We start from the raw sequence: 27206 nt of genomic DNA, 5'->3' as shown, positions 1-27206 counted from the left end.
AAATCAGTAGCACCATCTGCTGGCCAGGCTTTGATAGGACAAGCAGCAGAATGACATGCATAAGGAAATACCCTGCTTTTAAAGTTACAATATTATAGAATTCCTTTCCATCAAATATATTTCTCCACTACTCTTAAGCACTTATAAGGCATCAGATAATATCTCCTAAGCTTTTCAGAATATCACCGTCATTTAATAAGGCTTAAAAGTGAGGAGGACAGCATATCAGCTTTGACTGCGATTGATGAGAAGTCATTAAGAGGTGGAGGCTATCTTAGGTTTTGGTTAATCTTAACAGTCTCTGAATGTCAGGCTCAATGTCAATGGTGGGGAACTTTTTGCTGTATCTTTTAAAGGGCTCTCCCTCCGGCCCAATGAGAAATTTCTCAAAGTTCCATGAGACGTCCGTCCTGCTGATGGGACTCCAAACCAGAAACTTGGGGTCCTGCATGAAGGAGGTGGGGTCATCATCAGGATAGGGGAGCTTATCTTTGAGATAGGCAAAGACAGGATGTGTGCGTGTCCCGTTGACGTCACACTTCTCAAAGAGGGTGAAGCTGGGCTGAAAGCCGCCACCCGGGCGCACATGTTGCAGGGAATTCAGGATCTCACCATTGCCGCAGTTCTCCTGCAAAACAGTGTTCATTTTTTGTATATGTTCCAGTTGTTTTATACTCCACAGCAATATTGTAAAGAATTTAAGTTTGCCAATCATTTTGGTGATAACAGGAATGGTGTAGCAAGCAAGCTCCCACTCTACACGAATGTCAGGCTGTCCTTAAAATATAATTGCAGTATCAAAGTATCAGACACAGTTCTCACACGACCAAGTCATGCTGTTTTTTTAAAATACTTTAATGACAAATATAATGGGAATCATTCTCATCGATTAGCACACATGGGAGAACACACATAGGTACGATTCATAAAATAATGTATTGAAATGTACTTATATAATATAGATATTTCATAGTATAATATATATATTTCATAGCAACAGAAAGCACCACATTGTTTGAAGTTGTGTATCAGACAAGTGAACTAATACAGCAGGTGTGACGTGAATTAAAAAGCATCATCTGCATAGAAAGTCATGTAATGAGATTTCTGGTATCTAGAGCAGATATTGTAAAGTCAACCCAAACCATGCTGCTCGACTGACCTGATATCCAAACTGGTTACAGGGGAAACCCAGGACCACTAGCCGGTGGGGGAACTTGCTCTGAAGCTGGTTGAGCTCGCTGAAGTCCCGGGCGGTGGTCCCTCAGAGTGAGGCCACATTCTCGATCAGGACCACCCGTCCCCGAAACACGTTGAAATCCAGCGAGTCTCCCTCCAGCGTGGTGGCTCTCAGGTCGTAGAAGGTCTTGGCGATGAACGTCATCTTCACTCCCGTGCTTCCTCACTGGAGGCAGACGGGGTCTGAACCTGTGACTGTATCCAACCGCTTGGTCACCTGACTCACTCAGGTCAGAAAGCCACCTTTCATGGGTGTCAAATGGCTCTGCAGGAAACTGATCTTCACCTCACAAACATGACTCTTCACAAGTTTCAGATAGTTTGATGTCATGGATTGTTAAACCATAAAGTCTGAATGGTTTGAAACAAAAATGAAGTTTTTATTTGTGTGTGTACATGAAGTAGTGTTGGGATGATTTATAATGACGTGCGTTATTGTTTCAGAGGAGCTTTGAAAGGTGTTTACCTTTGAGAATGTCTTTGAACCTAAATGTGTTGGTAATTATTGGTAGTTGAGTGGGTGTTATCCTGGGTATGTATTTGGCATGTTAGTTATAAGGAGAAACGTGGGAAATGGCATGTATTATAGACATGTTTCAGATGTCTCAGCAGTTAAAAATTGAACGCGTCTTTCACAGCAGCTGATGAAAAATAAATGAACCTGTCTGAACTCTCCGTGGACCTAACTTCACTCTCAATCCAAAATGTAGGGACTCAAGCAAGGCTCATATACCCAATACATCTGCTTTAAATATGGCAATTTACAATTATTATCTAAAACATTACTTGATTTTTTTTCCGCAACATCCTTGAGATTCAAACATTACGTTAAAATGACATGTCTGTGGCACCTCATTAAACCCTGAAAACGTCACCCTAAGCAGTCGCAACACTGCTTAAATGTGCAACATACAGTCGGCAATGCCAGTCACATTGGTAACACACAAACGTACATACACATTTACATTCAGGGTGGTAAACAGACATGCACTGCATTCAGAAAGGTCACTGAACATGGCACAACACTGGGTCCCCTGAGGAAATAATAAGCCCATTGTGTAAAAGAATCCACCCCTGCTTGGTTAGAGTTTCGAGGCGTAAATAATTCAACTCTGTCCTCTGGCTACCTTGTTGTTGTTCATATATATATATATATATATATATATATATATATATATATATATATATATATATATATATATATATATATATATATATATATATATATATATAAATAAAATGCAACTTAACACACTGATTTCTTGGATATAGAGCCACACGTTACCAATTAATTTGTAGCTGTATAGTGCATTTCACCAGGGGAAAATCAAGAGAACATGTGCATTGATAGTTTTGCGAGAGCAAACTCACTGCAGACGTTCCCTCCACAGGCTACAGGTTCAGCGGTCATGCAACAGAAACAGCCCTCTGCTGGTCGCTGCTGCTAACTGCATTTACCGTTTCACCTACTTCCAAAAAATGTAAACCAATTGAGCCAACAGATCACAGTATCTATGAAGGAGGCGGAGGAGGGCGGAGTTAGGTCACAGAGGGGAACATATGTCTTAAGCTAAAGTATGAGCCATAGTACTGCCACCCGGCCCTCTCCTAACAGGCGCAGGCCTTCCGAGTGTTGTTGTCGTCGGTGCCTTCGCTGCCGTTCTCCTCTTCTAAAGTGGCCTTCTCCAGATAATCATCCAGAGATCCCAACAAGTTGTCCTCGTCTCTCTTGTGAGCCTGCAGCACCAGTTCTGTCACTCGAGTGAAGGCCTGAAGGAAGTAGGAAGTGAACAATAAAAAACACAAGATAATACATTATAGTGTAGCAGGGAGTTCCCCGTCTGTATTTGTGTACATCTCTAATGTGGCAGACAGTTTCTCTGGCGATGCATGATCCTACCTCACTGATTTTACTGCTGGTGGAAGCACTGGTCTCAAAGAACTCCATCCCATAGGTTTCTGCTAGCTGCGATATCCAGGTATGATATAGTAAGAAATAAATACAACAAAAGGTATTTTAGCTTCATTTCTTTTTTCCACAAGAAAATTAATACAGGGTTTATAGGAGACTGGATGTTTGTAGTTATTTATTTTTAAAGAAATATTCATACAAATTACGGATGTGCACAGTCTGTGAAAGCAAAGAAAGTGATCATGAAAGGGACGATGTAATATTCTATCACAGGTCACAATAAAAAACCTTCACAATAAGCTGATTATGGTGAACAGGCACAGATCCTTTGTTTGTGCCGGGAAACCTTATGACTTAAGATTACCTTATTAAAAATTAATTGGACTCTCACTAAAAATGACGTGCGTCCCATCTGTGATGCAATGAAAATATTAGGTTTCTTTACTAAATGGAATATGAAGCGATATCCATATGGTTATGTCCCATTTTAAGAGTTTTAAGTTTTGATGATTACTGTAATTACTTTGACCAAGCTCATTTTTCCATACTACCAAGTAACTACCGAGTACTTTCGGATCTACAACATCCTACATGATCACTTATTATGTAAGTTATATGCAAAAAAAATACCATCGACAATCCTAAAGAAAACACACAAGATGAGGTTAAATCGAACCTTGCTTCCTTGGTCCTTTGGTACCTTCCTCCTGAGCTCATCGTCAGACTTGTTTCCTACCAAGATCCTCTGCACCTTGTCTGGGGCGTACTGCAAAACAGCAAAAAGAAAAGACAATTGCGGAGAGCTCTTTTAACTCGCACCAAGAGAGCACCATGCGGGCGTTTACTGCCTTACTTCATCCACGTCGCTGGCCCACTTCACTAGGTGCTGGAAGGACGACTCGCTCGTGATGTCGTATACAAAGATGATGCCCTGGGCAAGGATCCACGAAGAAGGGTTAGAGAATGAATGCTCCAGAAACGTGTTCAGATGGAGGGGGTGGATCACCTGTGCACGCCTGTAGTACTGTTTGGTGATGGTCTGATAACGTTCCTGACCCGCCGTGTCCCTGCACACAGGACAACACACACATCCACGGAAGAAGAAGATTACACAGCGGGCAGGTCAGCATACTGCACATGCAATACAAATTAGACATAACTTACCATATCTGTACTCGCACCTTGATTCCATCTACTTCTAGCGTTCTCATTTTAAAATCAACTCCTACAAAATGAAAAAGGAGAAAAATTACTTTCATTTTCACAGAAAAGCAGAGTCAACGACACAAAACAGAAGCAATTGGTGACGCGGAAACACCTTCACAAGGAATCACTTAAGCAACTGTGACAAATTGGGGATAAATACGGCTTTGTGGTATTTGACATGGGCTGTTGTACGTTTGTACTAAATGAGTGTTGCTCAGACACTATTATCCCGAGTGAATAGTGTCTCAGGCACTGCATACGGTCACCTTTTAAATCACTGGGTCTCCACAAGGGAGTTGCAACTGAACAAGAGATGTTTTTTTCTGCTGGGTAACAGGACAAGAGAGCTAAGAAATGTGCCAGAGTAGCACCAGCAAGACTTATGGATACATTAAAGTCAAGAAAATAAACTGTTTATATACTTAAATCAATTCTCATGTATTATGTCCAGTTATGTCCACACTACAAAAATAGTACTTTATGTTGTTCCCACTACATACTGTCTGCATTAGTACTGTTGTATTGCAGTTTTGAGATTTTCTATCCTCAATATACTATACGGTATATTATTTAATTAACGATTGATCTCCTGTTTTTAATAATTTGACCTAAAATTGCCAGGAAATAATGAAAAAGAGCTACCCAATAAACTAGCTAACAACATCTTCAAAATGCATATATATATATATATATATAGTCTTAATCTGATTACTCTGTATTTGTGTGCAAACATATATAGCTGTAAATATAAAACTTTTTTTTTTTAAAGTATTTCTTCTCTAGAATTTTACTTGAAAGTGTTGTTAATTTTCCAATAAAATTCTTAATTAATTGATAACATACTCAGCAGTTCTCATTTGTCATGTATCTAACTCACACAGGAGTATACAAACATATGTCATATAGACTATATAGTTATTAAATTAGCAGAAAACATGATGATATATCGTCATTATATCGTTATCGAGATATGAAATCTACTTTATCGGGATAGAAAATGTTGTCCATATCGCCCAGATAATGTAAATGATTGCTTAGAATCAATGTAATGGGCCTTTTGTTCCAGCAGACTTGTCGTGGTAGGAAAACACACGTGTTCAACGCACTAACAACGGCCCTGTTCTAGTCCAGTGCCCCAGTGTGACTGTAAAGATTAATTTACTGTCAGTCAACTAATGGATTAGTTGACTGATGGTTTCTGCTCCACTACACTACGGCACATCCAAATAAGTTCCTAGTCCCCGTTAGATAGGATGGGATGAGAGAACTGTGTCGGATGTTTGTCTTCAGGAGGTTGTATTGTATTCTGTACAATGCTACAGAAATCTGACTGTCTACCAATTACAACTACCATCCTGCATCTAAAAGAAAGGATATTTCACGTACAATGCATTTGCTCAAATAACTGCAAAGCAAGTCTGAGATCCAGCTCTCCAGCTTGCAGTTCACAAACCCTTCACTCTGGATTCACTCAGCACTTCTTTTATTTTATTTTATTTACAGTCACAAAAATGTAGCCTCCCATGGAACTATATGTTGACTGTTTTTCTTTGGTAATGTGGAAATAATGTACTCTATTTTGTGTAGCAGCTTACAGAATAAATAGCAGGATATGAAACACTTTGAGGGCAGAGAAAATGTATTTTCCTGTGAACTTTTCCTTTTCATTTATTGTAACTGTGACAGTTCAAACCCATGCTTTCAGACCTCTCCTGCATCCTTAGGTATATTTCTTTGGGGCATATCTCTGTTATAAATTATTAATATTTCAGGCGAGCTGTCTAAGCACTGGCAGGTTGTCCAGTCAGTGATCCAGGGCTGTTATGGCCTGAGGCTCTGTACTAATCCCACCAGCTGAGTGGGCCTGCTTTTACTTTGAACAGAAGGTAAAACGGTCAAATGTTCTGAAAATCCAGTTCAAAAGTCGACATTCATACTGTAAAAAAAAAAAAAAGAATCCACTGATGTTTATCCGGTTCAACCTGCGGCTGTAACTCGGAGCCATAGGATGAGTTTTGAAACAGGCGTCAGTGGAAACTTGTTGGGTGGCTTACCGATGGTGGAAATGTGTGAAGGGTCAAAGTAACTTTCCGTGAACCTGCGCAGCATGCACGTCTTCCCAACCCCCGAGTCTCCGAGCATTAGCAACCTGAACAAAACGTCGTACTGCTTAGCCATGACCAGCAACTGCAACTTAGAAGAAAGTTGTCGCTTTGAGCACACTGTTGCTGTGTGCTGCCTTCAGTGACCCTCGGAAAATCCTTCTCTTCGCTCGGAAACGTCAGATACAAGAAAAGTTATAACTCACGACTCGCACCATTTTATTAATTAACAGCTGGTTTATAACTATAACTATAACTATATATATATGTGTATATACTGTATATATGGAACAACAATATGACCTGCTATATATTATATTTGTATATAGCAGGTCATATTGTTGTTCCATTCGAGTTTATCGGATTATAGTCTAAAGACGGCAGAAACATGAGCAATGCTGATTAGTGTACGTGTATTTCATCTACACAATGGTTTCAATGGTCACTTGTTTCTCATTTACAGACTATACACTGCGCAAAAAAAGACTACATTATGTCATTTGAATTTACGTACTTTTCCTACGTTACCTAAAGGCAGCACACGACCTGCATCCTTGAAGAGGCTGCCTCGTGCAGTGGGAGTGTCAGCTGGGACACATCACATACGAGTTGATCCTAAAATCAATATTGAAACAAAATATATATGCAGAGCTATATCCAGGTATTAGATAGACTGAAGTCATGAGACCCCTCCCTCCCCAGAACGTGTTGGCTTAACACCAGCAACCTGTTTACGTTTTACATTCTTATAAATTGGAAACAATGCCTTAAAATGTACATTTCATTTTCTGTGTATGTTGTTTATCCACACCTCCAGTGCATAATGTTGTCGTAGAATACTAAATATCTAATTCAAGGTCATTTCATATTTATTTTATCATACCTTTGCAATCAAATCTTACCATTTTTAGATTAAAACTATCAGAATCAGGCTTTAAAGAAGTCAAAGATGGAATCCCTCAATGTAAACTTCTGTTGATGTAAAGCCCCAAAATCAATTACATATTCATAAGGATATGACCTATAAATAGTATCCGGAGTACAGGTCGACACCACAATTATTTGTACCCGACACCACAATTAAATCAAAGTGATTTAGGTCAATTAAATATCCTCAAAATTCTAAATTATCCTTCTTGATTGCTTTCTACTAGTAGTTTCTTAAATTTGATGAAACACATTTGATTATTTCATTAACTGGGATTGGGATGAGATCACACAGTAATTTCCTTGCACACATGCATTAAAAAAGGAGTAACTTAGAAGTATAATGTACAGAAGCTGTCAAAGGATGTTATTAAAAACATGTTGAGTCACAAATGCATCCCAAAAGGATAAAATAGTTTTATTTATAGTCTCATAATAAAGGTATGCCTTAACTTGCAAGACAACCGTTGGCAGTATGTACAACATACCTGTAATTTCCACGGAATGGAACAAACAAATATTGATTACGTACACACTAATTTATCTCTGCAAAAGGAAAGAAAAGAAAGAAAGATAAGCGTTCCCGGCACAGGCAAATATTTCTAGGGAAGGCTTTTCTTTGCAGAACTGACACCATTAAAGAGTATACAGTGTTATATACTACACACTGAAATTAACTTCCATTAACAAAAATAAAGGTCACTGCCCTTCACCTGCATTGTGTAACATTCAGTATCCAATAGGGGATTTTTTTTATTTGATATAACCATTTTATCTGATAATAAAAATAGAGGAAAATAAATAGTTGTACCTGTGGAAAATCCACTAAAACACCAGGTCAACTTGTTCATCCTCCTGTGCTCTGGAAAATCTCAAGCCAAACAATGGGGAGGGTATGAAATTAATTTCGGTGCATCACTATAAATAGAGGGATTCTTGGATTACACAGACATCTTCAAAGACAAAAAACTTCAGCCACTTACACTGAATAAGGAGGGTTGCATCTTGCATTACAGACATTTTTTGTTTTTTCAAAAGCAACTTCACATTCTTTTCTGGAAAAGTATGAATATTAAAAAGGTAAATTAACGCTAATTACCATTTTGTCAAAAGGTCAAAAAGTCTCACAACTCCAAGAGATTGCAGAGGTTGTCCAAGACAACCAAAGGAGAAAAAGAACAAAAATCATATTCTTGTGTAGCTTTACTAAAGCGTCATACCTTGTCATCTCCACATTTGATTATGAAAGGTTATCATAAGTATAGAAAAAAAGTCCTTCAAAACTGTAGAGCTGCCTCACTTTGGGGGTCTTAAAAGTTGCTGCTGGGCCACGAACGGAGTGACAGGATGCTTGCCAGGAGGAAAAAAGCGTTTTATACATAATAGCATCTCTCTCACACAGCCTGCACCGTATCTCGTGGACTGGCGTTAGAAGGCAGGATTCAGTGCAGGCAGGTGAGAGGATTTGGGGGCTGGTGGGCAAAAAGAGTCTGGTTGGAGAACTGGAGGTCGACGCGGGTCTAGCTTGGCTCCACGCGCAGCTTCTTTCTGTTGGGCGGCTCGTCCGGCTCTGATTCGGAGCTGGAGTCGGACCCGCCGTCGAAGGCGGACACCGCGCTGCCTTTACGGTTTGTGTACAAGCTGCTGTCAGAAGAGTAGTTTGTCTGGAGCTGAGTGTTGCCCTTTGCCTTCTCCAGTGCACGCACTGCAATTCACAGAAACAAATAGACTGCAGTAGAAAAGTATCAAATAGTGGAACCGAAAAGACCACATCACACACTGTTGCAAAAGGACAACAACAAGAAAAAACGTGCAGCCCCTCCACTTACCCTGCTGCTCCAACACTGCGTTTTGCTTCTTTAAATCATCAATGTCTTGTTGGTGGGTATGGTTTTTTCGCCTCATGTACTGGATGTACTCAGTGGCTTTGTCTAGAATCTGTGCTCGGGAGGCCTGTTTGACAGAACTCTGTCAGCAAAAATTTCAAAAAGTCATGGGGAAAAGCTGCAGTGTCTGTTTGTTCAGGGAGAACAACATCAATTATGCAAAAACAGTTATGCAAAGATCACAGTAAAAACATATACAGTATATGCATGCATGTATGCAATTTGTTTTTAATCTGGATTATCAAATAAGGGTTAAAAAACAGGACTATTTCCAAGGGGTCAACAACCTTTGGCACATGTGCTAACTAACATTGACACACTGCAGAATAGCAGTAAAGCACTCATTTCCCTTCATGTTAATCATCGCACATCTGCATATTGACAACAGATGACATCTCCTGCTGCACTCGAATTTAATTTGAATAATTTACTGACTGGTAAAATGGACTGTAGACAGTGGCCTTCCAGTCCGTAAAAGTACACTGAGGACATGAATTGGATAATCTCAAATTGCATAATGGCGGTATCGCTTCTTTGGACATGTTGGACACATGGATGTCTTTGCTTGGCGAGCCATCACTTACAAAGAGCCCATCATTCTTCTCATTATTCTAGTTCGGACCTCAAAGAGAGCTGTCCAAGCGGAACACAATAGAATAGCATTGGCTTTCATGGGTGCAAACTGGAATAAGGTCTGTAAAGGTGGTTGAATATTATGCAGCTATAAAACGAGCTGCACACTGTGGTTTGCAGAGGGGTGAAAACGGTCAGAAAGTACGGCGGTGCAAGAAGTCCTCAGGTCAACACACAGTTCTCATGCATTACAAAGGGGCTTTTGCATGTGCACGACTAAATACAAAAAAAGAATACATTGAAAAAGAATTCACTGATGTCTATTCGTTTCAACCTGCGGCTGTAACTCAGAGCCGTAAAATGAGTTTTGAAACAGTGAAAAAAGTATATTATTCATACTGACGGTTTGGCATCTGTTCATGTTTCTGCATCTAAAGGACTACCAATAGTTAGCTAGCATTAAGGTAGACGAATAGATGGTCACATTGGCGAGGAAATCTAAACGTGTCTCTTTATGTGGACAAGGTTGCTGCGCCCCGAGACAGACGGCTGACATAAGTCCTACCTTAAAAACGATTCAACATCTTTGCTGGCAGAGTTATGAACTGTAGAAAATGCATAGCAATTCCTCTCACCTTCTCCCCCTGTAATGCAGGCACAGAATCTCGTAAACCGGTAAAGCTGTCTTTAATGTGGTCCCTGCGTTTGCGCTCCAGCGCATTGTGATGGGCTCGCTTGTCTGCCTGCAAAGGGACAGGCAAAGTTTACACTTAAAATGCATGTGCTGTACACTGAACCGAGGAAGTCGTAAGAAAGTTTGTGATTTAAAACACATTAGAAGACTAGAGCGAGGAATTAGAAGCTGCAATATGCAAATGCTGCAGCTTTAAATTGCAAATAAGTATTGATCTTATCTTTCACAGGGTCCTTGTTTGTACACAAGTACATCTGTTTACAGAATCTCAAGTGCTGTGTGCTTTTCAGTTGCGTAAAGGGTTGGACCAGCATGTCCTGACAGTTTTAGCACTTTATCCAACGACTGTGCCTCCCAGGAACTCAATATTTACTCCAATGTCTACCTTCTCTCTTCTGTTTTAAACGGACTAAATGATACCAACATTTTATTTTTATTATAGGCTTAATATCTTCTGAAGCTCCATCGATGCGTGCTTATCTGGTGCAGGAGTCAACTCACTTGATGATGGCTTGATTGGCAACAGAAATATACGTGGTATAGATTTGTGTAATGTCAAACGCTAAAGGCGCACAAGTCGGGAGTTTTTCACAATGCTGAATGAGGCAAATAAACCCTAATGCATTGCTTGATCTTATCATACAATTTGCCAGGTCAAAGAACGTCAATATGCATTTTTTTTTAAATAGCACAAATACAGTACAGGATCAAATTGCTATACACCTTTCTTTATTGAGATGTACGTCATTAATAAGAGCTGACAGTCAATTACAACATATATAACATGAAAATATGAATATTTCCATATTACGGTTTGACCTATCCTGTAACATTAGAACTGTTAAATGATGTGGGCTTAGCCGGCTTTACAGTATATGTATACTGTGTTAAGAGGATCTAAAGCTGGAGATCCCAGCTTAATCAAACAGGGGACGGGAAGTTAAGGCTCTGAGAAATACGAGACCAGATCGATGATCTGACACGGTTTCATATGCAGACACAGTTAAAACACAGCAGCACACTGACGTGCAATTAAATGCTGCTGGTTCGTAAACCATGGGGAATTTAAATTAGCATGTACAGTGTGTTTGATCTTGCATCTGTCAAGTATGTTTCAAATGAAGTGTAAAGTCATGCAGCAGCAGCAATGGGTTATTGTTGTAGGGGAACATATTGCACAAGGCCCAGAAAGCTACGGGTAAGGGGGGCTGAACTTGGCATGTCCGTGATCGACACAACGAGAAGACATTAGCACATCCGTCTCGTCCTATTTGCACAGCCGCCGTTTGGCTTTCGTTGCGCGTGTTCGTGCAATTACGGCGGCCAAGATGGACAAAGTTGGTCTTTCCGCTCACTACCATACATCCTGACGTATCCAATGAGAGGATATTAAAACATATAAAGTCACCTTTTCATAGAACACAAATCCATTGGGATTTGCAGCAAACCTATTGTGAACACGTTTTTTATCATAGTAAAAAATAAAAAGGGAATTGCCTTTGCCTTCCAAAAAGTATTTACATTGGAGGTATAAAAAGAAAGCCATATATTACAACCCATACCATACAAGGTATCGTATTTGAGAGTAGACATAGCTTTTGAGCGATTTGTAATATAATACTGAGCGAGTCTGTCTACGTCTATCTGGCGGCTCCCGGGCACCTGTACCGTAATAACGCGAATAGCGCCGCCACGCAATCCAACCGATGGTTGGTTTAACTGGGTTGCGCAAACCACGGCTCACTTGACCCCACTTGACATCAGTAAAACAGGGCAACCTATTCACCACACTGAGGTGCTCGGCATTCACTAACAAGCCAGCAAGTCGGTCAGCGATACGGAAATATTTTCTGTTCAAATAGCTCACTCTCGATGTGTCTAAAAAAAAATCCAGTTTGAGCCAAGGAACCCAGCTAGCTAGCGAGCTAACTCAATCAGATAGCTAAGGTTGGCAGGAATGTTAAAGCTGCTGTTTGGCTAGCTACTTCTAGAGAAAACTAAATCACATACATCGCTGTCGACATCGATGTCATCGTTTTCGCTCATTCTTCGGTAAACTGGTACCAGAAAAGAAAACAGGCCGCTGTCAAAACAAACTGGAGGCAAATAATAAAATCTAGCACGGAGCTTTGCTACAGCAGAGACATGACGCTCAACGGTTTCTCTCCACGTGATTCGCCTACACATGGACGGGAAAACATAAACAGCGCAGGCGCAGCAAAACAAGACACTGTGGGTAATGGAGTAGTTCGCCAACACGGACTACGGTTTTCATCGGCGAGCGCTTCCGGAACGTGAACTCCATTTCCCACAATCCCCCGCGGTGTGCACGCGCCCACCAATATACACCGTTATACCCTACAAGTTGCACACACGGCAGTCTCGGGACGTTTAGTCCCAAAAGGATCGTAATGTTCTTTGCTGTCGGGTTATAAATACATATATTAGACACAGCGTTTCTTCAAAGTGTCATAAATAAATTAGTGATGCCTTGAACGACATAAGATCGTATTTGATGAGACACATTCTCTCTAAATACAGCAGAACTGTCATGAACATAAGAGGCTGCGGTAATAAGGACAAGCATGCATTGTGGTCATTGTCAGCAGTGTATGCTACAATAACTATGATCTCCTCCCAGCATATGATTATGGGGCCAGATGGTGGCCCAGCTCACTATGGGTGCCCTCCCCCACTCACCATTCATGACTGCACACTTGCCTCCATAGGACCTTTAAATAGCTTCTGCAGCAAGCATCACTGCTTGTACACCTACTGCAGCACTATAGCAGTGCTTTATTATCAGGTTTAATTTGAATAAGACAAAGCTAAACATTGTTTTATATCCTTCAAAACAACTTAATCAACACCTTAGCGTTTACTATTCCATCTCAAATGTAGACTACAGCAGATTATGTCACTTTTAGATGGTGATATTCAATAAATGGTAATATAAATTAAAATGTTTAGTAATTGTGCTTTGATTTTTCTCAGTTGCACCTGTTTTTTGTTCATTCTAAGATTGATTCATATGGCAACATCTCTGGAAATGATCTTTGTCCACATTATTTATTATTATCTTGGCTTCTTCCAGTTACGTGGTTCAACTAAGTCGATCAAATGTCCTATTATCCATCTTAAATTACCCTGATGATTGACGTCAGGCTATCTCGGTTTCTCAAAGGCTAATCCGTGCTCAAACATTCTCGTTAATTTGAACCAGACGTCCGTCATCAGGATAATTGCGCGTGCCCGTCTGTTTCAAAAGGGGGAGTCGTCGAGCACCGAATCCATGATCTTCTGACGCGACAATATGGCAAATAAACTCAAAGGAAGCGCCTCTTTTTTCTCCGCTGATGAGCAGGAGATGATCATGAACGCATATGAGGAAGTCAAGACAATAATCATGGCAAAATCTAAAGCTGTGTTCACACCAAAAGTGTCGCAAATATTCGCAATGCTTAATATCACCACCGCTGTCGACATAAGCATGGCAGAACATCAGATAAGTTAAACGCGTAAGTGTTGGGAGAATGTATCGGCTAATTTTAAGTGCATCATCACCCCAATCAATCAGATTATATTTATTTAAATGTTCCTGCTGGCAGTAGTATACAAATTGATATATACTGATGAGGATATATGTACTGTATGTGCATATGTATCATGTACTATATATGTGTATATACATGTATGTGTAGAAATATGTGTATTCAGTATGTATGTATTATTCATAATCAGAAATGCAATCAATTGAAGCAGTGAAAAGAAATTGTGTGTGATTCTCTCTATTCTTATCACGAGTCCACCTCAACCTTTTTGTCCGGTGGGAGTGGCCAACTTATTCAGTGAATTTCAGTTAGCCTGTGCTGGAGCAGGTTAGGGATTTGGATGTGTTGCTATGGTGACTTTTCCAAACTTGCTTTGTGGAACAGAAAAGCCTGACCTACGTCATTTTATCCTGACTCCGGCTAACTCAGTAAGCAAGGTACGAGGAATGGGGCCCAGCTCAGCTTTTTATCAAATGTAAATATTTACTATATATATATAGTTACCTCGTAAATACATAAAACACACAATCACAAAAGCTCTCATGACGTCTTGCACCTATCGTGAACCTTCCTCCCATCCTCCCATAGATATGTTTTAAGCCCTAAGAACAAACATGATGTGCTTTGTCTTCAGTCCGCAACATATAGATATACTGTAGCAGATCTCTCGACTTCCAAACTGAACGTCGTGCTAGGGAAAGTCATAATTAGAGTAAAGTTCACCCAGGAGTCACAGGCCATGAAACAACATAAGTGTGAGAGGAAATCAGTTTTTCCCAACAATTGTTTATCCAAGACTTCTATGCATGTGGGAGAAACAAATCACACCATTTAAGCAGTTCTTCTCGCAAGATTCAATTGAATGAAATTAATTCCCTTTAACTTTGACCTAATCTCTACCATGCTTCAGATATCAAGGCAACAACATTTGAGCCATGTAGTGTATATCATATCAGCATCAGCTCTGTGAGTTGTAAATCAAAGGTCTTGATGGACAAAGCACCCAAGTCTCACAATAACAGAGACAATGTTAATTGAGGGTCTGTTTACACATGCAAGTGAGGCCAAATGAATAACGTGCCTCATCATTTTGGTGCCCATCGATGCCAAACTTTCCCTCGGTGGCCTGAAAACGAGGAACTAAAGGGGAAAAACTAAGTATGGATGGGAGATGACTTGCGGCAACGGGCTGGAAAGTAAGATTCACTGGAATTCTGTGAAACGCGTAAAAATAATAGGAGTTGAGCATGGTTCGCATTGTTTGTTACTGGACTTGATTGCCATGTTTACCCCTACCATGTTGCCATGAGCCCATGTGACGGAGAGGGGAGGGCACGGGGTCCAAAAGGAGATAGGCACAAGAATGTGGGGGAGAGATGGAAACAAGAGTGTGAGCGAGCACAGAGAGTTGCAGAAGCTGGCCGGTGATTAAGTAAGAAAGTGCTTTTATTTCTTAGTTTATCCTTCCTCATCTTTTCTTTTTAGAGAGTGAGACTGACACTATTTTATTCTTATATTATCGGCAGCAATTTTTAACGAAAAGTCAACAAGAAGAATAAAAATGAGAAAGTATTGTGTACTGTCTAGATGCAGCATGCTTGTACATATGCTGTGAAACTCCAATGCAATCCCAAAACTATTAAAGTCACAGAACTATTGTCACTATTCACCTCTTCTAAGTTGCAAACCTGTGAAACCACATGATGATGATATGTAGTCACATATCAAAATGCAACTGTGGAGGAGTTGTTTTAAACTAATAATCAAGGAATACTTCATGCAGTGCAACAATATGGCTCTTTAGTTGAGGCATGGTTGCATTTACAATATTACAATACATTATATATAAAATGTTTTAGAACAAAACAGTGACTACTTTAGATAGGAGAAATACATTGTATTTTCTCAAATCCTTGTAAATTAAAGCAAATTAAACAAATACACAGAGAAGAATGGCTGAGTGGTTGCACAACTGGAGGATTACATAATGTCAGATTACACCATTTACAGGCAATCTATTGTCACGCTGCTTTTTTTGTAGCGGCTTTATTGAGTTTTGAGTAGTCGATGGGGATGTCGACACCTGCATGTGTCAACTGCTGCTTCTGTCACTTTTTTTTCCCAATGGTTAAGGTCCGACTGTGGCAGGTCTGAAAACTGTACTCATCAATCAACACTGATCAATTATATGTCTTTCGCTGGAAGTTCTGTCTGATATCCAAAAGGTCTATCTGTAGAGCTGAAACAGACTGCAATACAATAGTTTGGAGTAAAACATGGATGAAGCCAATTCCATTGGATATGAAGCAGGTTATTCAGTAATATATCATGAGAACGTTTGACCGGGTAGGATAATGAGTTGCATGGCAGTTCAACCGGTGCAGCTCCATATTGATTTTGGCCACAGTATAATGATTATTAAAATCCATCATGCACTTGAGAGCAAACATGTGAGCTTTTTATGGTTATGTTGCCACTCTCATGCAAGTTAACAAGTTAAAATGAACAAATGTAGTTTATTTTGAGTTTATTTTGTCACGTCGGTAGCAGCAAATCCGCCACTGAAAGTAATCCCTAACCAATGCATTATTTACTTATGTCTGAGTAACATTTGCCAATAACTACAGTGCCTGCATTTATATATGTGTGTGATGAAGCAGGCCGCAGGCAGCCTGCAATTCAGGACCCAGGCAAAGGGGCAGAGCCTTTAAAAAGGGGTGGGAAGCTCACCTGGCCCCTTCTTGCTCGGGACACACCTGAGAGCAGCCATGTTGGGGGACTAATTTGGTGAGCTCTCCTTCCTTTTGATGCAGGCTCTAAAAGCATGACTTTAGCAGTGTGATATAATCTTTTGTTTTTAAAGAGTCCTTGAGGAGCGACCACTGTTTTTCCCAGGCCTTTCACATTTACATGTCCTTTTTAAAGTAATCAATTGCATGGGCCTTTTTTATGTTTGATTTTAGCTTGTGGGGTTTGTGCTGTGCTGAAGAGAGGGACACAGTCGGCTCGTTCGTTAGAGCTGCGCCTCGCCTGGAATCCAGACGAGAGCAGCGGCCGCAGCAGGAGGCGTTGACAAAAAACTGCAATCAAGTCGGACAGTTGTCAGCTGCCTTCAAAGTATACACAGGAAGTCACAGAAAAAAGTACTTCCTGTTAGTTCCGAACTTTTGTTTACTTGTAGTTTACAGATCACGTTTGGATTTATTATATGTGTTTATAAATATATATATTAATGTAGAAATGACTGTGTAGCTTCATCCTTTGGTGTTTTGATGTCTGCCTGTGAAATACATTACTAGTAGTTTTGATGTGTGTTGTATAAATACGATTTTGTATTAACAACCACACAATAAATGTTTTTAGATCAAACATGAGACTAATAGTCAATAATCCAGCGTTAAGTATTCCAACTACACATAAAATACAAATTTTCTACAACACGTGGTGTTTGCTGTCAGCTCTAAGAGCCAATCAGCTCTCTGATGTGGCGAGAGCCAGGCGTTTCCCATCATGCACTAGACCAAGCAGTCGGGGGAGAGCCACTGCAGCGCCTGCCTCTGAAATCGACGGTCGGCTTAGTCTCGTGAGAGTATCGTTGACCACGTGTGCATGACATCAGAGCAAGTCGGACACAAATCTAACCGGCATGCATTGCGCGCCGATCGCCGCCAATCGATTCTGCGCAGAACTGGCTCATCTCCAACGAGCCTAGTGATAGAGCAGCCATATATTTTGCATGGGCATTTTACTGTTGTGTAACTTATTGTGTTTGCTGTGACTAAGTACATTTAATTGGTTTGTGTTACTATTTATTGTTTTTATTTAGCTCTACACTGACCTCCATAACAGTGTAGTTTTAGTCCCACATGATTGACTTTCTTATTTGTGCACTTTTAATTTAGGTATGGTTTACTCAATTTGTCAATAAAACGTATGTTTGGTACGTAGTCTCTGGCTCCAGTTTACTCTGTACATTGTGAGGGGTTCATCACTTTGGAGCTAAATCCCGTTCATATGTATTGTTCATTTGAAAAAAAGATTTGAACCTGAAAAAAAGAGATTAGAAACTGTAAAATTAAAGAGTGAAAGTTGAAAATATAAAATCTGTTACTGAAAACTGAAAAACATATTATTTTTCAAAGTTCAATATCAAAACTTGATTTTTCAGGTTCAAATCTTATTTTCAAATGAACAATACATATGAACTGGATTTAGCTCAACATGTTTTGAGAGCTAATTTCTGGTTTGTCACTAGAATTTCTGTCTACAATTAAAAGATCTTTGCTCTCAAAATAAAAACCTTTGCTCTAAAAAAAAAAAAGAAAACCTGCGCTCTCGATCCCAAAAGTTACAAGTTGAGTTTTGGACGTAGTGGGCGGGGCATATGCTGCTGAATGAGGCAGGAGTTTCTATTGGTGGGCTCCATTTCAGAAATATATTAAGTCCCTTTCTCAACAAATATTTTATTTGATGGGTAAAGTATTTGGATAACTAAATTATGCAAATAATGTCCACCCTGCAATGGAACACTTGCTGACAGGGTAAACAATGACAAAGTGTTCAATATGATGATGAAAATAGAATATATGGTACATGATCAAAATTACTCATTTTATCAAATAACTTGTTGTGGACAATAAAACCATATCATTTTTGGGGGGATTTAATACCATTTAACCATCTATTACACACACTGTAGTGTGTTGGACATGCCAAAATCATGTACAGCCAATGAAACAAAACAGTATAAAATAATAAAAACTCATTTTAAGAGACTTATCATTGTCCTCCTATTGGTGGAGCCCTCTTAACTAAGCCCTCCTATTAGTGGAGCCCTCTTAATTAAAGCCCTCCTATTGGTGGAGCCCTCTTAACTAAGCCCTCCTACTGGTGGAGCCCTCTTAATTAAAGCCCTCCTATTGGTGGAGCCCTCTTAATTAAAGCCCTCCTATTGGTGGAGCCCTCTTAATCAAAGCCCTCCTATTGGTGGAGCCCTCTTAATTAAAGCCCTCCTATTGGTGGAGCCCTCTTAACTAAGCCCTCCTATTGGTAGAGCCCTCTTAACTAATGCCGTGTTCACACCAAAACAGTTGCGAATTTTCGCAACGCCACTTCGCCTATATCGCGCCTCAGGTGAAAAATTCGCTCTGTGTGGTTAATCCGTTTTTTCGCAACCATCGCTGGGGAAAGGGGGCGGGGCTTATCTCTGTGTCTTGAAAGCATTTACTATTTCCGCCATTCAGCATTGAAATAACCTCTAGTTCTGCTTTATAGTTGTTGAGGAAGTCCCACACACGTCGGGACATCGGGCGGAGCTTCTCAACGCTGATTGGCTTTCGCAACTCCGCCTCATGCGAATTATTCGCTGGAGTTGAAATATTTGAACGCCAGCGAAAAAGCGAAAAAGCGAAAAAGCGGCGTTGCAACGCCGTTTCGCTTCTATCGCGACGCCCGGCGAAAAATTCGCTTTTTCGCAACCTAACGCGGCTGTGCATTGACTTAACATGTAATCTGGACGCGCGAATATTTCGCAACTGTTTTGGTGTGAACACGGCATAAGCCCTCCTATTGGTGGAGCCCTCTTAACTAAGCACTCCTATTGGTGGAGCCCTCTTAATTAAAACCTTCCTATTGGTGGAGCCCTCTTAACTAAGCCCTCCTATTGGTGGAGCCCTCTTAATTAAAACCTTCCTATTGGTGGAGCCCTCTTAATTAAAGCCCTCCTATTGGTGGAGCCCTCTTAATTAAAGCCCTCCTATCGGTCGAGCCCTCTTAATTAAAACCTTCCTATTGGTGGAGCCCTCTTAATTAAAGCCCTCCTATTGGTGGAGCCCTCTTAATTAAAGCCCTCCTATCGGTGGAGCCCTCTTAACTAAGCCCTCCTATTGGTGGAGCCCTCTTAATTAAAGCCCTCCTATCGGTGGAGCCCTCTTAATTAAAACCTTCCTATTGGTGCAGCCCTCTTAATTAAAGCCCTCCTATTGGTGGAGCCCTCTTAATTAAAGCCCTTCTATTGGTGGAGCCCTCTTAACTAAGCCCTCCTATTGGTGGAGCCCTCTTAACTAAGCCCTGGCATGGTTCCTGTGTGTCCCGAAAACAAATATATGTGGAATTATAAGATGCATACTTTTTTTTTTTTTTAAAGTAGTCCTTTGAAAAACATCCATTAATAAAAAAAACATTATATATTTATATAGATTACAAAGCCATTCTTATTTATGAATGCATTTATTATTGAATATAATGTGATCAGTGATGTCATAAGCAGCCTGTTTGTTTTGCCTGAAGAGAATTTTGTCCACGTTGATTTAATGTGAGGCTTCTCCCGTCTCTCCAGGTGTGTATGTAACTCTGTAGGATCCGTCTCTGTTATCGTCCACCGTCGTCTCCAACGTGCTGAAGGACAGAAACGACATCAGAGACAAGAACTCAGAGGACCAGCAGGACAACAAATACAAATAAAAACAAATTGTTCGGCCTTTCCACTGTTCCAACACTCTCACCTGTTCTCGGCCTCCTTGTGGACGATGCTGACCAGGACGTGCTCTCCGCCGCGCTCCACCTGCTCCCCGGCAGAGTCTCGGCACACCAGGGTGAAGTGGCCCTGCTGGCCCTCCACGGCCCTCTGGAGCCCTGTGAGCCGGAGGGGTCAAAGGTCACAGGCAGATACAAACACATACAGTACTTCAGCTCAAGCATCACTCAGACCGCTTCGTCTCCCACCGTCTCACCGCTGTTTTGTCTCTCTTTGTAGTCATTTTGTCATTTTATTTGGGTCATTTTCTGTCTATTTGAAGTAGTTGTGTCTTTTTGTGGTCGCTTTATATCTCTTTGTAGAAATATTGTCTTTTTTTTAGGCAATTTTGTCATTTTTTTAGGAAATTTTCTGTCTCTTTGTAGTAATTTTGTCTTTTGTTGGGGTCATTTTCTGTCTATTTGTAGTAGCTTTGTGTCTTTTTGTAGTATTTTTGCTTCTAATTTTGAGGTCATTTTCTGTCTATTTGTATTAGTTTTGTGTCTTTTTGTGGTTGTTTATGTCTCTCTGTAGTAATGTTGTGTCTCTTTGAGGTTATTTGAGTCTCTCTGTAGTAATGTTGTGTCTCTTTGAGGGTATTTGAGTATCTTTGCAGTAATAATATGTCTCTTTGAGGGTATTTCTCTAGTATATAGTGTATTCTCTAGGATATGTATTTTGTGAGAAGAAGCTGAGGTCTACCTTCCCCTTCCGTGGTGCACTTGCTGAGGTCCAGCGTCTTGGAGTGGATCACCCCGACCAGCGGGTATCCCTCCACGTCGCCCGCCGGCTCGCCGGCCATGAAGCGGATGCCGCCGCCGTCGTCGGGGGCGACGTTAGCCGGGTGTGGGTCGTAGCCCGTCTCCGCCAGGCCGGTCAGCCTCCTCAGGGTCACTCCTTTGGCGCTCAGGATCTCGGCGTCCGAGCCGCAGCTCAGCAGCCGCTCCGCAAACTCCACGGCGCCGCCCACGTCCAGCAGAGCCTGCTGCAGCTGCGCCCCCTGCAGGTGGAGCTGGTTCCTGTAGGACAAATCAATAATAAAATTATTAAATGATATTAAAAAAAAAAATAGATTAAAAGAGTAAAATAATAAAAGAGTAAAATTATAAAATAATAGATTAAGAGTAAAATAATAAAAGAGTAAAATTATAAAATAATAGATGAAAATAAAATAATAAAATTATAAAATAGATTAAAATTGTAAAATAATAAAAAAGTAAAATAATAAAATAGGTTAAAAGAGTAAAATAATAAAACAGGAAAATAAGTGTTAAATAACCTATTTTTAGGCCCTTTCCTCGAAAATTACATCACCAAACTAAAAAGGGTGTATCTCTCCAACCACTAGGGCTATTTGAATAATGTTGGTGTTATAATAAAAGGTACACATGTGAGACTGTGTTCAGATGTGTAAATATCAGTTTATATGTTACTAGTTACGAGTAAATGAAGATGACACACAGAAAAAAATGAAAAGGTTTCAGGTCCGCCTTTAAAAAAAAAATCACTTTCAGGATGATTATTTATTTGAAATGATGCAGCTGTAAGGTCCAACTCTAACCCAAATCATAGCTCAATATGTGAACATTCTCTAACCTAAATCATAACACAATATGTGAACATTCTCTCTGCAACGGTTGACTTTGATAAAGTGAAGCAGAACAAAGTTAGAGAGGGATTAGAACAGAGAACATTCAGGCGAGGACTCCATCATTTGCATTGGGGCACATCTGCGACATTTGAATTTTTTTTCCCCAGGTATCAAACCATATATTTCACTTGTATATTACTTATGGTGTTCAATACATCCAAATACAGCAGTTTTGGGCTTCTTAAAACAAGCTATGATTTTACAGTTTTATATAACAACCGCTCAGTCTTGGTTCTTATTAATTAGAAGTACATCAATATTTGATAAAAACACACTAAAATGCAGTGTACACATCAGATCTAAGTGTTTATTAATGATAGCTGAAGTTATACATGTGTCCTCATGTCTGCTTGTAAATGCTAATTCGCTGTCAAAGCAAACACACAGTGAAACTGGAAAGGCGAGTCATTTATCTACCTGCGGTTTTGAGCTGAACCTTGACCTCCCCGCCGCCGCCAGAGGATTCGATGCTGCAGGTGTACTCGCCCCCGTCGCTCTGCCTCACGCTCCTCAGCAGCAGAGAGGCGTTCCCCGTCACCAGAGCCTCTGGGAAGAGCTGGGTCCTGCCTTTGAACTGCGGGTCCTGGTCGGCGAGAGCCGGAGCTCCGTCCCGGTACCGGTAAAAGGGTCCCGTCAGCCCCGCCTTCGCCCAGGTGACCGACACGGCCGTGATCCGGGCCGGTTGGTTCTCCGCGTTCAGGTAGCAGCTGAGCAGCTCGTCCTCGCCGAGGTTGGCGATGGGCGTCACGTTGTTGCTCGACACCTCGGACGCCTGTCCTGTGGGACCGGCACCGAGTTATCGAACGCACGATGGAGGACGCGTGATCCGCTTTGAGGTGAGCGTTACGCTATTCTAGGCCCTCTTTTGGTGGAAATGTGAGATCTTTTAAAGGAGATTTAGTGCCATCTAGTGGTGAGGTGGCAGATTGCAACCAACTAAATATCCCTCCGCTCAGCCCTCACTTTCAAAGCAAAGTACGGTGGCCTTCAGGTAAGGATATATATATATATATATATATATATATATATATATATATATATATATATATATATATATATATATAATATTTATTCATTCATTATTCATTCATATTCTGTGCGTCTGTGCGTCTGTGTGTTGTTGTGTCTGTGTGTGTGTCTTTGTGTCTGTGTGTGTGTCTCTGTGTGTCTGTGTGTCTGTGTGTCTGTGTGTCTTTGTGTCAGTGTGTCTTTGTCTCTGTGTGTCTATGTGTCTTTGTGTTGTAGTGTCTGTGTGTGTCTGTGTGTGTGTTTTTGTCTCTGTGTGTCTGTGTGTCTGTGTGTGTGTGTCTGTGTGTTTTTGTCTCTGTGTGTCTGTGTGTTTTTGTCTCTGTGTGTCTGTGTGTCTTTGTGTCTGTGTGTGTCTTTGTATCTGTGTGTGTGTGTGTGTGTGTGTGTGTGTGTATCTGCGTGTAGTTGGAGGAGCTCAGCGTTGCAGTGTGATAATAAATTACACCCAAACATAAACAAACAATTAAAAAAGCACTAATGACGAATGTTCTTAATTGTGAAAAAGCATGAATCATTTAAAAAAAATCTTTTCATGATAGGAACCGCTGCATTTTGACGATGTTTCCAAAAGATGGTTCGGTCAACTTATTTAAATGTGAGCATTTAAAACATCATGAAATTCTTGTCCCACCACATACAGTATATGTCCAATGCCACAAGAACATAAAATGACATAGAGGAAATTACACAATTAAGTTAAAGATGGCCACAATTAAGTTCCATTACCTCTAACAACCTATATTCCACTATTTATTTCACCAAAGAGATGTCCTGGTAAATCAATACAAAAAATACTTTAATGATCAAAAATCACGTCGACACAAATGTATTAGAGAGTTTTTGGATGTTGTATATGAAATAAAGTATTTTAAACTCAATACAGTCTAGTTTGACTTGCAGAACCCTGATAATGAACATTTTACACGACAATGGAGAGAAGTGAAACAACCACCATCATGAGAGAGATCACTGTGAACAAACCCTCAATTACCACTCAAACATTCTGCCAACCAACAAGTGTCAGATGTTGTGATGCAGAACTACATTAACTTCATACAACACAACAAAATAGATTTATTTCAGTTCCCTTAAATCCCAAACACACAGACACAAAGCTAATTTCCCATAAAGCCTTTACAGAAGTAAACTCATACACAGTCTCATGGGAAATCAATCATTTTACAACTTTTGTCAGTTGGTTTTGTTTTCAATTACATTTTTCAATTGTTCATTTTTTTCCTACAGGTGTAGAGTGCTAGAACGTGAAATAACTAAAAATGAAAATGAGGGGATTTTTGTCCTCATATCTTAAGAAATTAACAAGATTTGCAAGATTATGACTTGTTTACGAGAAACCTATGAGAAAATCTCAGGTACACGCAGGTGGGACATGTGTTTACAAAACTGCAAATGCGTACATAGATATTAATGGCTAAAAGGTATTTTGCTGGAAATACAATGAGTGTGGCTGTCTGAGAGGCAGAACAAATAAAAAGGGCACCAGCCACAGAAGGTGCTATAGGGCAGCTGTATGGCACTGCATCCTGTCTTCTAAATGTCAAGGCCACCATAAAGGGCACTTAATTAAGTGTTCTCCACTGGAAGGGGATCTTAAAAGGCACTCTATCACGTTTTCTCCACTAGAAAGGGATCTTAAAAGGCCCTTTATCAAGTTTTCTCGACTGGATGGGCATCATAGATGGCCCTTAATCACATTTTCTCCACTGGAAGGGGATCTTAAAAGGCCCTTTATCAAGTTTTCTCGACTGAATGGGCATCATAGATGGCCCTTAATCACATTTTCTCCACTGGAAGGGGATCTTAAAAGGCCCTCTATCAAGTTTTCTCCACTCGAATGAGATCTTAAAAGGCACTTTACCAAGTTTTCTCCACTGGATGAGCATCATAGATGGCACTTAATCACATTTTCTCCACTGGAAGGGGATCTTAAACGGCCCTTTATCATGTTTTCTCCACTGGAAAGAGATCTTAAAAGGCACTCTATAATGTTTTCTCCACTAAATGGGCACCATAGATGGCCCTTTATCAAGTTTTCTCTACTCGAAGGAGATCTTAAAAGGCACTTTACCAAGTTTTCTCCCCTGGATGGGCATCATAGATGGCACTTAATCACATTTTCTCCACTGGAAGGGGATATTAAAAGGCCCTTTATCAAGTTTTCTCCACTGGAAGGGGATCTTAAACGGCGCTTTATCATGTTTTCTCCACTGGAAGGAGATCTTAAAAGGCACTCTATAAAGTTTTCTCCAATGGAAAGGTATCCAAAAAGACATTTTATCACATCAGCTCCACCGGAAGGGAACCAAAGATGCCCCTTTATCACGTTTCCTTCACTGGAAGGTACCGGTGGGGGCACTTAAACACATTTTGGAAGGGCACCATAGATGGCACTTTATCACACTGTTTCCAGTGGAAGGGCATCCTAAAAGGCATTCTCTCAAGTGTTCTCCACTGGAAGGTCACTCTAGAGGGCACATCATCAAATTTGATATACCAATGGGGCACTTTTGCAGTGTTTTTTCCCAATATATTTCACATTAGGAGCTGCAGCATGATCACGGCTGGTCTTTATAGATGCGTCACACTTGATGCAGGTGGTGTCAGTTTTACTTTTACCAATGCTACTTGATTTCTTTGAACTTTTTTTACCCCCAAATACAAAAAATACCGCAAAAAACACAAAAAGTTGGATGTGTCAAAATCCTTTATATTCCCAAAAGACATCTGTCTGGGAAAATCCTCATCAGTTATTTGGGAAGTGAAACAAACTGTACCATCATTATGAAAGTGTGAAGTGGTCAATCACTGCCTCTTCCTGATGGTATAAGGACATGAACGATTTTGTTTTTGTTCATCTGGCTGACACCTTTTCACTCCGTCGGTGGAAGAGAGAGCATCACCTGACTGAACGTCTGAGAGTGAGAAGATACTTCAACCGGAGCAGCCGTTCAACTCAGCATCTCACACTCGACCCGTTATGTTTCCGCCGTCATGACTCACTTTAGTCATGACTTTCTTCCAAAACTCTTTGAACGAATAACTAATGCTGTGAGTACGCTCCTGCTGATCGTTCTCATCTACATCCTACAGTACGTATTGGACATCGATTTTGTTTGCTCGTGCACATCAGATACAAATATCCATCCGAATGGCGTGCTGTACATGCTGATCCCTCCACTGATCCTCACCGGGGTGGTCACCACCATTGAGTCTTTCCGCGGAAGGAAGGTTATTTCCAGATGGCAAAGACTTTGTCAAACGAACATCTTCTGCTCGATGCTTAAGTTGGTGATCAGCTATTTCAGTCTGTCAGCCGTGTGGATAGCAGTTGTTTTGATTGATGGAGATTGGTTCTTTTGCCTGATGACAAACCAAAACTCCTCTCACATGGGAATTCCTTGCAAAGACAAACTAAGCGACAAAGAAAACTTAGTTAAATCCGTTTATAAGTCAACATCACTTGTAAGTATTAACACTTTCAAACCAAAACAATTAAATTGAGCTTTGTGTTCCTCGAATTCTAAAATTAATGTTGACTCTTTGTTTCCTGTTTTACAGGAATATGGCTTCTGTGTAATCAGTGGGGTCTTTGTTCTTTGGCTTTTATGTGAACTCTTCCGTAGTAGATGCAAACGCTGGAAGCTATTGGAGCGGTACAGTCAACCCTACTACAAAGTGATTTATGAAGATCTTCTTGAAGAGCAAGTGCACATCCGTTTAGAAGACGAGCTGACAAAAATAGCTTCACAGAGAGCCGAGGCAATCTGTGCGGCCTCCCTCCTCGCTATCGACATCCACGAGCAGTCGCTTCCTTATGATGTCAGCGACAGTGTCGAAAATGACATTCAGAATGTTTGGCGTCAGGTTTCTGCCTCGGATTTCTACGGAGCAGAGACGTTAA

General features: G+C 40.5%; 3 protein-coding genes across 4 annotated transcripts; all 3 read right to left on the bottom strand.

Moving 5' to 3' along the window:
- Positions 1-274: 274 nt before the first annotated feature.
- Positions 275-1384, bottom strand: gpx2 (glutathione peroxidase 2; the record flags this gene model as incomplete). Its single annotated transcript, XM_079217833.1, has 2 exons — positions 275-628; positions 1163-1384. The coding sequence occupies 2 exons, from the start codon at positions 1382-1384 to the stop codon at positions 275-277; spliced, it is 576 nt and encodes a 191-aa protein (XP_079073959.1).
- Positions 1385-2847: 1463 nt separating this feature from the next.
- Positions 2848-6535, bottom strand: LOC306745297 (ras-related protein Rab-15-like; the record flags this gene model as incomplete). The annotated part of the gene is made up of 7 exons (XM_079228049.1): positions 2848-3009; positions 3140-3205; positions 3828-3917; positions 4005-4082; positions 4158-4218; positions 4316-4376; positions 6412-6535. 7 exons carry the CDS (start codon positions 6533-6535, stop codon positions 2848-2850), a joined length of 642 nt encoding a protein of 213 aa, XP_079084175.1.
- A 1244-nt stretch (positions 6536-7779) lies between these two features.
- Positions 7780-12654, bottom strand: LOC306739414 (protein max-like). 2 transcript variants are annotated; one of them, XM_079221426.1, is made up of 4 exons: positions 12550-12654; positions 10481-10588; positions 9216-9354; positions 7780-9091 (listed from the first exon to the last, which is right to left on the bottom strand). In XM_079221426.1, exons 1-4 carry the CDS (start codon positions 12583-12585, stop codon positions 8907-8909), a joined length of 468 nt encoding a protein of 155 aa, XP_079077552.1. In that variant the 5' UTR covers positions 12586-12654; the 3' UTR covers positions 7780-8906. The 2 variants fall into 2 exon arrangements, with proteins under 2 accessions (XP_079077552.1, XP_079077553.1); XM_079221427.1 differs by having other exon boundaries at positions 9216-9339.
- Positions 12655-27206: the final 14552 nt, after the last annotated feature.

Source organism: Taurulus bubalis, assembly GCF_910589615.1.
Source record: "Taurulus bubalis genome assembly, chromosome: 1".
Taxonomy (NCBI): Eukaryota; Metazoa; Chordata; class Actinopteri; order Perciformes; family Cottidae; genus Taurulus; species Taurulus bubalis.
The sequence above is the reverse complement of the archived record's forward strand: the minus strand, read 5'-3'. Positions and strand labels throughout refer to the sequence as shown.

What these genes read in the sequence shown, in the direction of transcription:
- LOC306739414 (XM_079221426.1), bottom strand. Translation starts at nt 12,585, where the DNA reads ATGAGCGAAAACGATGACATCGATGTCGACAGCGAT. An exon ending in CTGCATTACAGGGGGAGAAG is followed by an intron (nt 9,355 to 10,480) that starts GTGAGAGGAATT and finishes TTTTGCTGACAG; the next exon opens with AGTTCTGTCAAACAGGCCTC. An exon ending in CGCAGTGTTGGAGCAGCAGG is followed by an intron (nt 9,092 to 9,215) that starts GTAAGTGGAGGG and finishes TGTGAATTGCAG; the next exon opens with TGCGTGCACTGGAGAAGGCA.